At 44.4% G+C, this 12825-nt stretch overlaps 1 protein-coding gene across 2 annotated transcripts in view; it reads left to right on the top strand.

Moving 5' to 3' along the window:
- Positions 1–12825, top strand: part of LOC118420905 (endonuclease G, mitochondrial-like) — a 37648-nt gene that overhangs the window by 12486 nt on the left and 12337 nt on the right. Inside the window, exons 5-6 of one of the 2 annotated variants that reach the window (XM_035827974.1) lie at positions 2843–3141; positions 3238–3243. In XM_035827974.1, the coding sequence (XP_035683867.1) occupies positions 2843–3141; positions 3238–3243 (305 nt within the window). Of the gene's footprint in view, positions 1–2842; positions 3142–3237; positions 3585–12825 lie in introns of both variants that reach the window. The other variant, XM_035827975.1, reaches the window with a different exon arrangement.

Genomic DNA, 12825 nt, shown 5'->3' with positions numbered 1-12825 from the left:
TGGCCCTGAATGTTACTTTGATACCATTTTCTTTTTGTCAGTCTATCTAAAAGTTCCTGGCTGTAAACTCTCGGGCAGTTTTCTATATACGTTACTACTTGTCAGTCCATCGGTTATGTGACGATGGAATGCGAGATACCATTCTTTTAACCCTTTTCAGACGGCCTTTTTTGGTCAATTTGGGACGGGGGGTGGGCTTTTGAGGCCGCCCTTCTAAATCCTGTAACTCTTAAACGACTTATCATATGACCACCAAATTTTTAGAGAATGATGTAAACATAATATATGATAAACAAAAAATGATGTAATATGAAGTAATTATGACGTCATCAATATGATTGTATTGTAAAGGGCATTCCCAGAAAACTTCAAGGTATGCTACATAAATGTAACAGCAAATGCAAATAACAGAATATTAATTTTTATTACGACTTGTGTTGCCAATAGCAACATCAACATCAACATAAAATGACGTCATGCATATCTAAGATACCCTTTGGGCTCTGCAAACTTATATCCACAACCTTGAATTTTCAAAAATACATTTTTTCCGCAAATAACCGTAAACAGCAATGGAAATAGAGTAAAACGTTCATTTAAACATTTTTGATGAAAAAATTCCAGGTAGTTCGAACTCTAGGGGATAAAAAGCTAGTTATTCATAAATCTGGTATTATGGTCGGCCATTTTGGATTTTAATTTGGCCGATGTCGTCATGGAAGTAGCATGATTTATAAGTAGCAGCAAGAAGTAGTTTCCAGTCATTCTACCCTGATGATGTTGTCTGATAGACATCGAAACGTTGGAAGTAAGTACTCCCTGCTTTTGCCTAAAGAATCTTAGTATATGGATCTTCCACTATTTGTTTGTTTAAAATCTGTGTTTGCAATCTTTGGATGGATGTAAGTCAAATGAGGACTTATCGAGAGACTTATCGGGAAACGTGCACAATAAATGTTCTTCTCAACGCCTTAACACATTTTGGCAGACAAAGAATTACATTTTATTCTGATTCCGACAGGTTCAACGAGTGAGCTTCTTAGATAGCACTAGTCACCGTACCGGAAGGAATATAGCAGAAACATGGCTAAACTGTACAACCAGGTTGGCATTGTGGCACTGGGCTTCGTAGCTGCCTTGCTTGTCAGCAACATCCCGTTTTCTGCCACAAAACAGACGAACAAAGGTAGGAAAGAGGAGGATGATACACTGTCTGTTCTTGGTTCGTTTCAAAATTAGGTATCCATGGACATGCTGTGTACGGTGAACGATAATGCCAATAGCATCGCTCGGACTACTGTGCAACCCCTTACGAGCACCACAAAGGAGGAAAGATAAAATGAAGATAAATGTATTGAATATACGATGCTTCGATATGATATGTGTGTTTAGATGATCATGTTAATGTCCTTCTTTGTGTAACGTCACAGTAATCGTCGTTCTCGTTTCATATGACCAGAATGCACCAAGGATTCACCGACGTCATGCAACGATGCACCACACGATGAGTAAGTCTAATTTAACAACAACCTTACAGAAGCAAACTTTAGATGGATTAAAAAGTTACAGAGCTACACCCTTTCCCATTTATCAATTCTTGTACATAGTACGTTTTCGTACCTGCGCTGTTTTTCAAACGAGTTTGCATAGTGCAAGACCACATATAGACCACTTCCCTACCCCATTTAGCCGGAAATGTTTGACCCACTCATACCGGGAAGGACCCCTAATCTTTTTGATAAGTGTGGCGGGTTCTTTTACGTGCTTGGGGTCCCAAACATGGGGCCTCCAGGGACAGCCCTAGTCGGAGCTAGGTACTCATTTTCACCTGAGTGAAGTGAGTAAAGTCTTGTAAAGTGCCCTTCGCAAGGGTACAAGGTCGGTGAACTGACAGGACTCGAACCCGAGACCACTTGGTTCTGAGCGGAACTCTCTGCCGTTACGCCACACAGACCCACATTTCATCTTGTGTATATAAAATTTGTGCTGAATCTGACTATTTTCGTATTGACCCCTCTAGGACTTTCTACACCGCCCCTTTCTCGGCAGAGCAAAAACAGTCAAAATGCAGCCGCAGTCAGGGTACGTATATTTACAGCTTTGGTACATCGGGACTGTTTCAATGCTAGTCTCACTTGTCGTTGTACCATTCAAAATTCTTTTTTTGTTACCAATCTCGGCATTGTTCGATGATTACTGTCTGTACGTATATGTGCTCATGAAAACCGTATTGCAGACGACGTGGCTCCTCAACATGAATGTTCCGCGCGCTGTTCTCGCCTGAGCAGCTCCTGTGACAGCTTCTTTGTTGGTAACTCTTGGCCAAAAAGCAGCTTCGAATCTTCCGATTCTACCTGTCGGATCTGCCAGACTCTGGCAGGGGGTAGGGAGCCTGTTTTCGCCACCGCCTTCAACACACACGACCGCATCCCCGAGTACACGGCGTCCGCCATCACACGGGGCCCTCATGCACCAGAGCATCCAAGGCCAGACGACAATCTGCCTGAGATGTCTATAAAAAACACCCTCCAACCACCACACCCTAGCCCATTTCACGAAGGTTGAGTTCTACGAACGCTTGTATTTGGTTTGTGGGTAGGTGTTGGAAAGATCAAGGTCAATGTCAATTTTGGGCCCCCAGTATGTGACCTTGGTATTGTAGCAGAATTTCCATTTTTTTTATCTTTTGGCGTGGACATGCTGTGGTCTTGACTTTCTGGCGACAGATAGAGTGTAAGGAAGAAGCGATGTATGCTTCAGCCACCTAGTTTCTGTATGTTTTCCTTTTCTCTCTCTCTCTTTCTTGTTTCCTCCCTGAATCATTTCTACGTACATATTACAGGACTGTGCGGAAAGAAAGTCCATGACACCATCTATGTCCGCTGTGATGAAGTTGAGACCGACAGTTGGGGTGTGACCCGGATGTCAGACATCTGGAAGGTGTCCGGAACTCGCTGTCGTCTCAGCCCCAGCTTTGACGACCTGAAGGAGAGTCACTGTGGCGACTGCCAGGGGCTGGACAGCGACTACTCCGGCTGCGGAACCACCTTCAACCGGGGCCACATCAACCCGAACTCCATCAACAACAAAGATGCAGACGTGCAGGACGGAACCTTCAGTATGATCAACGCAGCTCCGCAGGTCAGTGGAAGATGGTCGACCAACACAAACACTAACGCTCATTAAGATTTTTTTTTTCAAAGTTAGAATAACAGCCACTCATTTTCAACTCTACAGGACGACGACTTTAACCAGCACGCGTGGCAGGCGTACGAACGTGCAGTTGGCAGAAAAGCAGAAGAAGTCTACAAGAACGCGGTCAAAGCCGGTTCCAACAGCAGAACCCTCTACGTCATCACGGGCACAAAGCTGGGCGAACAAACCACGTGGATGAAAGGACGAGTGGCCATTCCTGGGTACTTCTGGAAGGCGCTGTGCTACCCTGGGGACGAGAGAGCCGGGCTTCGTCCCTTCGGAGTCGGGTTCTACGGGCCGAACATCGACGATTCTGAAGTGACGTCACTTCCGCTGGACCAGTTCGAGGCCTGGCTGTACGATGGAGCGGATGAACATCTCTTCCCCGGGTCAGTGTGTGCCGGACCGCGGCCGGTTGATAACTGGGACGGTCTGGATGCCCATGTGAATGAGCATGAGCACATCCAGAACACTCATGAGAGCGAGAGGCGAGACGCCTTAGCCGTGAAACCACAACCACGAGCTATGATGAAGGAGACAAAATGCAGTCGTCACCAGGGTATGTACTTTTATGCCGTATTAAGGTTTGCTTTATCTTCCTATGATCCTTTTGGGCTTCATTATAACCTTGGCTAAGAAGATTATGGTTTTGGCAGCATTTGTAGAGGCAATTGTGGTGACTGGTGTGCTTAGGTCTTTGCGTGTGAAAGAAATGACTAGCTTAATTGGGTGCTGCAGAATTTTTAAAATGTCGTATTCTGGTTAAGAGTTTTAGGTGTTAGCTGTTTTGCTCGTGGTGAATTGATAGAAGTTTAGGCTGCTTTCGTCAGAACTGCAGGGGCGTTTAAGTGACAGATTTTGAGACAGGATAAGTCAAGAAAGGATGAATAAATTAAGGATTCATTTGCACAATCTGTAAGGAACATTTATGTTTGTTTGTGCTAAACAACTGAAATTTTATACTTATTACATATGCAGCTTGTTTCGAGAGGGAAAATTGATGGAGATGAATGATGCAAATCATGAGTGCATGTGTGTGTGTGTGCGTGTGTGTGTGTGTGTGTGTGTGTGCGTGTGTGTGTATGTGTGCAAGTAGTGTGTGTAAATAAAGTTGGCAAGAAAATTTAACACTCCTTCGTACTACATTTTCTGCAACTTCAAGTAATAGGCTAAGTAAAGAAACCCCTTGAACTTAATTAAAAACTTTATCTGATGATCATACGCTGACTGCATGCATTTTTAATAAACTGGATTGGAGTGAAGTCTTTTGTTCATTGTATTTCTTATGTGTTAAGTCAGTCACCCACATGGGAGCAGGCGGGTGTTTTAGCTGTTGTTGAGTCAAAGTCAGTTTTCGAGCCAAGAAAACGTATACCTAAAACGACCCTAGGTTGGAAAATCTTTTCTTTCCACATACTGTCGTTGGAATAAAAGAATATACCCTTAAGAAAACAAGGGGGTAAAGGCACATTTTAGATAGTCCAAACAAAAGTAAGACGAAGTCAAGACAGGTTGATGAAAATGTCAATTAGCTCCTGTTGTCTCGCGGGGTGGGAGCGTCAGGTGCCAAATGTCTGAAAGTTGAACGTAGGCCTCCTTGGCTGTTAAGGTTAGGATACAACATTCTCTCAAGTTTGAAATTTGACACGCCTTCGAACAGTATGTTCCTCAAACCAATAAGGCAAAATAAAGAACTTAATGAAAACTTGTTTTGCTACGTCTAGACACATTAAGCTTACAAAGTGTTCAAGGATAATGGTTATTGACAAAAGTTACCCCCAACCCAGATCTAATGACATTTCCTATTGAGAAAAGTAAAAAAAACGCCCCACCACCCGATAATTCTTGAGTGATTCACATCAATGCACGTCTATGAGATTAGTCCATCTTTGAAGTAACGGGCTAAATCAAACGGCCAAAGCACCAGTAAACGATGATTGTTTAAGAACGACCCACGCGGCGTCAGGTCATGTCTTCGGCTGAGAACAGTGCAAAAACACAAAACAACGGAAACCTTTGAAGCTCAGAACATTTGAGAATGATATTTACATGAATCCAGGCTTTATTCGTACACGTACGATTTAATTCTTGTCGAACGAGAACTGATGGCGATTGTTTCGGAAAGTAAAGTCATGCACACATGGTTTGCAGGTAATGGTAGAGAACACCCTCGCCAACATCAGCCCAGCGGAAATGGGCCTTATGAACAAGACGCTACGACAATGTTGATTGATACCTTCTGACTCATCTACTCACAAGTAAAAATGGAGGAATAAACCACATCAGCCTAAAAACTTAGGGTGTTTGACAAATCGCTCAATACACGCCTCAAAGGATTTGCATGAATGCATATTTTACAAATGAGTTGTTGCATGTCAAACAGGAACAAACAAGATTGAAGACTTTTCAAACATGTTTTAACTTGCGGGACGCCAAACCCAAGCCACGCTAACGTCAAGGTAATGAAAGTGGGCTTTGATAAGTCTGACCCCACTCCGACCCCACAGGAAATTATGTTTGAAATTTGTTCAATAGATCAAACCGTCTAACATCACGGTTGTTGTGTTTCACCGGTGCTCCAAGTGCAGTGATATTCCACCTTAACCGGTGATCGGTTCTGCTATACGCGATATTATACTGTTTCTAGGACCAAAGAAAAAAGAGATCGTACTGTGAATGTGACCGATCGGACCATCGTGACATTTGGAATTTGTGTAAGTGCTGGGAAGACAAGATCAATCCTACACGCACACACAGCTTTCCAGTTTGAGTGATGGTGCTTTTCATGCCGATATATTACACAGCGAAAAGTCAAGAGTTGGAGTAAAACTCAGCACACAAACGATTTGCATGAATGCATATTTCACAGACGACTCGTTGCAGGTCAGACAGGAGCAAACAGCAATTAAGACTTTCAAACATGATTTGTTTGTAAAGTTGAACGACGCCAACGCTAACCCACGATAACAAGGTACTTGTAATGGAAACGTATTTTGATAACCCTGAGCCCACGGCTTTGTCTGAACACCAGGTGTTGAGTTGCTTTTTCAAGCTTAAGGTCAATCACACAGCGTCGCTTCATCCTAAGTTAGATTTGTGTTACCATTGACTTTACAATTGGAATATCATGCAAAACGTAGAAGTATGACTAAAAAGACAACAAAACACTCAAAGCGTAAGAAAATTCGTTTCTTTTTATGGATGAAATTCATTGAGCACTCTGTCAAATCACTCGGCCACAGGGTAATACATGCCGTAGCCTCAGTGAGATACGTGCTTTACACATACACACGGGCGCTTTGTCTCTGTGCCTTGCGTGAAAATGGGCGTTACGCAAACGCGTCGTGCAACCAATAGCAGCTTAGAATTGACATAAAGCCCATGTGTCAATCATTTTTTCATACCGTCCTCTACTTCGACGCACACTCACTGCTTCCTCGTTCGCATTCCCGCTAAGACCCATAGGAGAGACCGCTCCCCACCTCCAACACCTGCCGCCCAGGATAGCAACGCACCATCGGTGAGTAAAATTGGCGTCCTTTCCCATCAGGCTTTAAGTGGTATTTCACTGCACTTGGGCCGATTTCTTATAATTTAGATATCGCGTAATACGTAAAAGTAGACCGCAAAATACACAAAAAGTAAGAAAATTCGTTCTTTTCTGAAATTCGTTGAGTAATCTTTCGAACCCCGTAGTGCCGCACCGGTGCCCAAAGTGCAGTGAGATACCATCTTTTAAACCTTAGATCTCAATGGTCCATCGCGTCAGTGCCCGTCTGAGAAGTAGCCCCGGCCGGCCACAAATTTGCCCGGTGGACTGCCAGATAGGTCAAGGCGTCTATTTGTCATCGGGTCCCGGGTTCATTTTAAGTCTAACTCAAATTCAACCCGGGATCCGACCGGGCCCAAAATTCACCAGGAGCCGCCAGGTGTCCCGCGGGGCCACGTAGGGGTCACGCCCGAAACTGCAAAAACAACAGCACGTGAACTGCCCGACAGGGCCCCTTTTTCCAATTGGTACCTAAGCCTTAGTCAGTATATATAACAACTTATGTCATACCTGTGATACGAAAACGTTCGATACGGGTGTTCCGGACCGTGTGATAACTTTCCATATCACACGGGTTCTAAGTTGTATCACACAGGCTTCCTTCGAGTAAATCGAACTCAATTTCGAACGGGTCGAATACGGCACGGTTTAAAATTCAAATACCGAATTCGGACGTTAGAATTGCTGTTGTTACAATCTTTTGTTCGAGGGCACAACATTTCTCAACTTCTGGTGCATTTCGCATCGAAATCTGTGTTTTCTCAGGTGGGTATGACATAAATAAAATACAGCACGGTGTATTCCGCGTGTGCCTTCGGCCGTCGGGCAATCCTCCCCGCGGCCGGGCTGGGACCTCGGGTGATACGGAATACACCGTGTATTCTATATCTATAGAGAGTAATACTACCGCGAGTTAGACGCTTAAGTGTGCTATAGCCGAAATCAAGATTCAAACGTTCCTCTTGCCTTGTAGTTAAGTTGTACTTTGAAAGGATGCCCACTTTGAGTTACCGCAGAAGTGACTTACCAGAATATGAAAAGACACAAAATCAGGCAATAATCTGTAAGAGAAATTGATGGTCGCCAATTTGAAGCACGAAATATTTCAAATAGTTACGGCATAAACAGGTTACGCTTCTAATGTTAACATATTAGGACTGTCTTTGAAAATTATGCAAATTTGGACTTAAGTTGCATAATCAATGAGGAAAATCTATATTTAAAGTGTTTTCCATTATATGACTCAAATACATGTAACATGTGTAGTTTGTGGCAGGTGGAAGATTAGCAAATATCAACTATGCAAATAACTCCCTAATTTGCATAATGTTCTATTTCGAACACCTCCGTCAAAAGCAGCGCTTGTCTGACAGAACTGGCCGCCGCCGCTTTTTTGCTGATAATGACGACTAACTTCGGTTAACCTTTTTTTTGGCCTCGAAATCCTCTTAGAACGGGCCGAAAAAATACGCTGCCTTTTTTGTTGAAGGCTACATCCAATGTGCACAGTCGTTTGAGGAGGGGGCCGATATAGTTGCGGTAAGGGCGGTATAATTTCAGTTAAAGCGGTAGCGGGAGGCACTGCATAGAATTACCTTGATGGTGGGCAGGAGAGCCCGGTTTCTGACATGCGGTCGATTCACATGAAAACCAGGGTACAAATATCTGTGACAGGGTTTCTGCTGCGTTTGTTGCATGCATAACCGCTGCATGCATGCTGATGACAAAAAATTAAGACGAAAGCAGCTCAGGCACTCGTGGAGAGAAAGCCTGTACTACACGCCAACTAATAGGACCCGGCAAAGTCTGCTAGTGCAGAGTCCCGTGTCTTACATATCCTGCTCTACACGTGCATCCTGTCCACCAACAATGTAATGCTATGCAGTGGCTCTGCCTCCCAAAACAACTACACTCGGTCGGTGTAGTCTTCAACAAAGAATAGCATAGCACACTTCTTTCGCCTATTCTGCTCCAATGGGGCTTTTTTTGACGGAGGTGTTCGAAATAGAATGGGGGGGGGGGCTTCTACCTGGTTCTATTTGATCGATATAGCGTTCGATCAGGATCGGTCCATTAACATGAAAGTGTCATAAATATAGAATACAACACGGTGTATTCCGTATCGCCCAAGGTACCGGCCCGATCGCGGCCGGAGGGTGATCCGACCCGCGGGAGGGCCGGGACAGAGGGTGATACGGAATACACCGTGTTGTATTTTATTTATGTCATACAGTTTTGATGCGAAATGCGCCAGAAGTTGAACAAATTTGTTGCCCTCGAAAAAAAGCGTTGCAACAGTAATGTTCCAACGTCCGAATCAGGTATTCGAACTTTCGATGGCGCCGCATTCGGCCCACTCGAAACAGTTCGATTTATTCGAATGGAGCCCGTGTGATAACCCCGGGCCGTACGGAAAGTTATCACCCGGTCCGGAACACCCGTATCGAACGTTTTCGCGTCACAGGTATGACATAATTATTCTAAGTACATGTAGTAAATGATTGGATTGTCAACATTGCGACCTGTGTAAGTTAGTTAAAGGTGTACATAACCAGGCATAAATTATGCAGATGTGGAAGTCATTCGCATAATCAGAATATTTCATGGAGGTGTGAGGTCTCCGACCTCTTGTTCATATCTGGTTCTCGTCAACCTTTATCCTATATTGATATCTAACCACAAAGCTATTGTCCGTAAAGAAATGCGCCCACAACAAACGTAAAGACGACGTTTCACAATTTACTCCGAGGCGTGGACGGTGCATTGTCGCCTGTTTTCTAAAAAAAGACTCAAGAGTACGTTGGTACTCAGGTAGACATCCGTGCCGGCAAATCAACTCACCACGCTAGCTTGTATAAAAGTCTGTTCGTCCTTCTCTTGTCCTTATTGGCACCGTTAAAACTCCCAAACGATAAAACAACAAACACAAGAAACAGTATAGTTTTGCTTGTTGGGTTCCCTCTGAATCTGCAGTTGTTACACGCCTTACTTACGATTATTACTATCATTATGCAGTTGGTGTAAACTCACAAATGATTTGCAGGAATGCATAATTCACAAATATTGCATGTCAGACAGGAACAAACAGACTTTCAATCATGTTTTGTTTGTAATGTTGAACTTAGGACGCCAACGCTATATGAACCCACGCCAGCAAGGTCATGGAAATGGGCTTTGATAACTCTGACCCCAGGGCAAACTTCAACTTTTGTCTGAACGCCATGTGCCACGTAGCTTTGTTCACCCCAAGCAATCGAGACACAAAAACAGGAAATGATGTTTGCTCAAGTTACGCTTGTTGTACAAGAGTCCCCCTCCCCGGTGTTATGCCAGGGTTATGCCCGGGTTATGCATGCGTCGGAATGAAAAAAAGTGTCAATCTATCATCTTCGAGAGGTGAACCTCAATGCTTTTCTTCTCTGTGGCTTGTGTGCAAAGGGGCATTGCACAAACGCGTCCTGCATCCAATCACAGCTGATCACTGATATAAGTCCATGTGTCAATCATTTACTGTACATAGCGTCCTATACTTCGACTCACTTTCTTCACCCGTTCGCATTCAAGCTGGGAACCACAGGACAGAGCGACAGACTATACCGCCGACGCCTGCTATCCATGCAGAATAACAACGGGCCGTCGGTGAGTAAAATCGGAGTTCTTTTCCATCTCCATTTTCCTGAGGGCGTTTAACTGGTCTACTTTATATTTCTCATCGCGATCTTAGAAACGAATCAGGGATAGCTGTTTATATAGTAAGGCTGAGGATGAATTCTTTTTGAGACCTTTATTAAGTAATCTATAGTCAAAATCAAGATTCCAAAGCATTCCTTTGTCTTGTATTTTGTTTGCAAAGATATCCATTTCGTGTTCATGGCTACAACAGCACCACTATTAAAACGGATAAGTTACCACGGAAAGTGACTTGTGACGAGTATTCCATAGGATTTGTACAAATTTTGGAAAATCTTGTGATCGTTGATTTGAAGTACGAATTATTTCAAATAGTAACGGCATGAACTTGTTATGCTTCCCACTAACAAATCACTTAGGTTTTGAAAACGATAGCCTTCCTGTGCGTTTCTTTTTTTGCCCTCCTTTTTTTTGCACGCCCGTAAGAGTTGTGGGGTGTGCTATCACGTCCATAGAATTCATAGATCCAAGTTGATCCATTGATCCATAGAATCAAGTCAGTGTGACCATAGAAAGGGGGACAAATATGCCCTGACTGATCACAAAACAAACGTGTTCTTACCGTCTAAATGATACCTAGTACATGTTCATGCAACAAAAGCATGTTTCCTATAACAGGATTTGTGGTCAACCAGTCACTAAAACTACAGTCAACGAACCCGACCAGAACAAAAGATGCCGCCAGCTAAAAAGAGGCGAACAGACGGGACTAAGCCAGAGCTCGGGGCTAAGCCTGCAAAAGAACGGCCGATAGGGAAGGTGCAGCCTGGTCTGTTGTCTGGGAAAACAAAGCACGGGGTCTTTATAACAGTCAAATTCAAAAACAAAACCCCACCTCCGAAGGAAAAATTCACGAGCCTGATCAAGAAGCTTTCAGATTATGGGAACAAAGAGTTAAAGGAAGGAAAGCGGACCGGTAGCTGGTGCGTTGTTGCGTTTGAACCAAAGCTATGGGAGAAGTGGCAGAACGGCACCATAGCTCTTGAAGAACGAGGAGAAGACAAATACCTTGTAGAGCACTCTAACAAGTTTGTTAACACCGGCGAGAAAGTCTTCTTCTTTCTGAAGTCTAACTCCAGCGAATGCATCCAAAGCATGGCAGAAATGGTCCAAGATCACTTGCAGGGGATAGATAACATTTACTATTCAGTTGTACCCTCGGAGACCGGCAACAATCGTGTATTTGGAGGCCTTTTCGCTGATGGGTTGGCCAACCCTACAGACGTTGAGACTATCGAAGAGTTCATCCTCACAAAGGAGGGATACAAGGGCAGCCCAGGTGGTTCCTACATGCTGACACAGAAGTTCAAGTTCAACTGGACCGTCCTGGACACGAATTATGTCCTCCTGGAAAACGTCTGCGGCAAAACTGTGAGAGATGACACCCTGATCGACTTCGACCCTAGGAGGCACATCAAATGTGCAAAAATCTTTGACCCGTCAAGAAGACATCCGAGAATTCTCCGACAGGCGATGCCATATGGATCAAGCAGCACAGGAGTGGGTCGAGAAGAGGGTCTCTTCTACATATCCTTTGCCAACACCTGCCAGGTTTTTCTGAACATTCTGAATCAAATGGTTGAAAAAGACGATAAGCTACTGACTGCTGTAAAGGACGCAGAAGAGGGGGGCTTCTGGTACGTACCAAGCGCAGAAGAGCTCGGCCTGACGCCTATCCCTGTCACGGATCACCCACTGCGCCCACACATCATGCCACAGTGGGATGTCAAGAGCGACAACGGCTACATGTTCTACAACAGCCGAGAGTACCTGTACCGGATGACTACAGGCGGCTATAAGGACCCACAGGACACCCCCAGTTGTCGTGTTCTCAAACTCCTGGGTCTAGTTTTCTCCGATTGGCAGCGCAGCTGGTTCGAGAAACAAGACGAGCCTCACATTCCCGAACTTAAAACGTTTCTAACCAACGACGATCAAGTCCTCCTTGACACGTACGACAACGCTATTCCGATAAGGAAAGGCCTCGCTACATATTACACCTTGAAGCAGATCGTCAGGGCACCTCCCTACTCCGACCAGTTCGACCTGTACCGTATCCACCCGGATGAACTGATCGTGGGAGTGATGCCAAGCTTCTCTATGGGCCTTGGAAAGAGAGTGATGCCGTACCTGACAGATGAGGAGCAGATTCCTGCCTACCAGATGGGCGTGACGGAGGCTGCAGCTATTGGACACGTCGTCCCGGATTATCAGGTCATTCTGGATAAAGGTCTGCAGGCCCTTATTGATGATATTGATGACAAATTATCAAAATTGGAAACATTGGTTTTATCCCGAAGAGAAGAGAAGGAACGTGCTATGTTCTATCATTCTATCAAGATGTCGCTGATGGGTGTTCAAGAATACATAAAAAGCTACGCGCAGCTTGC

This window comes from Branchiostoma floridae, chromosome 8 (assembly GCF_000003815.2).
Source record: "Branchiostoma floridae strain S238N-H82 chromosome 8, Bfl_VNyyK, whole genome shotgun sequence".
Classification (NCBI taxonomy): domain Eukaryota; kingdom Metazoa; phylum Chordata; class Leptocardii; order Amphioxiformes; family Branchiostomatidae; genus Branchiostoma; species Branchiostoma floridae.
This window is presented reverse-complemented; position numbering and strand designations above follow the sequence as displayed.